We start from the raw sequence: 1927 nt of genomic DNA on the forward strand, positions 1-1927 counted from the left end.
CTGGTCTTCCTAGGGGGTATTAGATACTGGGAAACTTGCTGATGAACTTTTGGGGATAATTACCCGTTATTTACTTCTTTTATTCATGGTCTGAAAGCAGTAGCAGATGTGACTCACTTGGCTCCTACTCATGTATTTCAACCAATAAAACTTTAGTTTCCTCAGTGGAAGTCTTTTGCTCCCCATTTTTGCTGCCTCTGAGCATGGAGCAACACCCACTTGTCATAGCAGTTTTTTCCTGGGGAAAAACTGTGGGGAAACACTACTTCCTGGAATCTGACCTCATCTGCCTTTTGTCTTTTAGAGATTCTTGATCATTCTAGTTCCCTGAGGACACTTTCCATTTGCTTTTATTTATTTATTTTCTTCTTTGCTTAATCCTTACCCGAGTACGTGATTTTATTGAATTTTAGAAAGAGAGGAAGGGGGACAGAGAGATAAACATGGAAGTGAAAGAAATATCTATCAGTTGCCTCCTCAATAGGCCCCGACCCAGGATCAAACCTGCCATCCAGGCATGTGCCCTGACCGGGAATCAAACCGGCAACCGTTCAGTGTATGAACAATGCTCCAGCCAACCGAAACACCTGGCCAGGGCACTTTCCATTTGTTTTTCAGGACTCTAGGAATTTAAGGAGCAGGTGGGACTCTGTAGCAGGTGCGCAGTCTACCACTTTAGTCTAATTGTGGAAGTTGTGTTTAAAATGCACAGAAATCTCACAGGCTTTTTTTTTTATGCACATAATAGTTCCATGTTTTCTTCTGCCAGTTCTGGCTTTGTTAAACCACTCTTATTACTAAATACATTATTTGTGTGTCTCTTAATCTTGGATCTCACTACCGATAAACATCATCATCATCTATCCTTGGATCTTAGTATTGACAAAACTCCTCTTGTGGATTATATTAATAAGAAAAATTGTAATATTTTAGTCTGTGACTTAATTTTGTCAAGATTACATGAAATATGTTATAAGTGCTACAATATAGTTTGCGGAAATTTTAGAAAGATGTTGCCTATGTCTTACATTTTTTTCTGCTGTATATAAAAATTATTTGGAATGATTTTTAGTGACTGAAATAATCACAATTTTATGAAGTTATAAAAAAGTTAGTTTTTAACATATTTGCATAGGCTTTTATTTAAGTAAACCACAGTGATTTTTCCCCCCCAAACAGGTGATTTACTTGAGACTTTCCTATATTAAAGAAATATCTCCTTTTTTTTTTCAGAGCAGCATCTCAGACATGTTGAAAAAGATGTTTTGATCCCTAAAATAATGAGAGAAAAGGCCCGAGAGAGATGTTCTGAACAAGTTCAAGGTAATATTCAAATATTCATATAAAGATCAAATACATTTTTTATAATATGATCTGAATTTAATCCTTAGCCTTAGAGTCAAGTAGTCATTGAATTAATATGTATGAATTGTTTCTCACCTTTCACTGAGATACCAGGGTTTCAGCTTTTGGAACTTCCAGATAATATTGAATTCATTTACAATTTAAAAATGTTCTCTCAAATTATTAGTAAAAAATGCTTTTTCCCTCCCAGAAGTATAGTTACGTATAGAGACTTAGTATGAGTATTTTGGAGAAACAAGTCATTCTGGTGGTTTTGATAGAGCAAGAAGAAACATAAAATAAAACATGTACCTGTTTTTCATCTGTCAACATATTCATACAGGAATATATTCCAAGATGATTTTCTTTGGTGTCATTGTTTATTGCTGAATTGTTAATGGAATTCCATAGTACTTATTATGAGTCTGTTGTGTTTTTTTTAATGTTTTATCTTGATGAGTAGAAGCTATTTATGTAAATGGGGGGGGCCTTTTCTGCCTAGGGCCATTTGGATATTTATAACTTTACTAGAGGCCTGATGCACGAAATTTGTGCAAGAGTAGGCCTTCCTTCCCCCAGCTGC

General features: G+C 35.4%; 1 protein-coding gene across 2 annotated transcripts in view; it reads left to right on the top strand.

Moving 5' to 3' along the window:
* The first annotated feature begins 543 nt into the window (after window positions 1-543).
* CMC1 (C-x(9)-C motif containing 1) overlaps window positions 544-1927 on the top strand; it is a 63410-nt gene continuing 62026 nt past the window's right edge. For both annotated transcript variants that reach the window (XR_001364383.1, XM_014549228.1), the window contains exons 1-2: window positions 544-658; window positions 1234-1323. Coding sequence is in view for 1 of the 2 variants with exons in the window: in XM_014549228.1 (XP_014404714.1) it covers window positions 559-658; window positions 1234-1323 (190 nt within the window). In the remaining variant the exon portion in view is untranslated. The remainder of the gene's footprint in view (window positions 659-1233; window positions 1324-1927) is intronic.

Source organism: Myotis brandtii, unplaced genomic scaffold (assembly GCF_000412655.1).
Source record: "Myotis brandtii unplaced genomic scaffold, ASM41265v1 scaffold54, whole genome shotgun sequence".
NCBI lineage: Eukaryota > Metazoa > Chordata > Mammalia > Chiroptera > Vespertilionidae > Myotis > Myotis brandtii.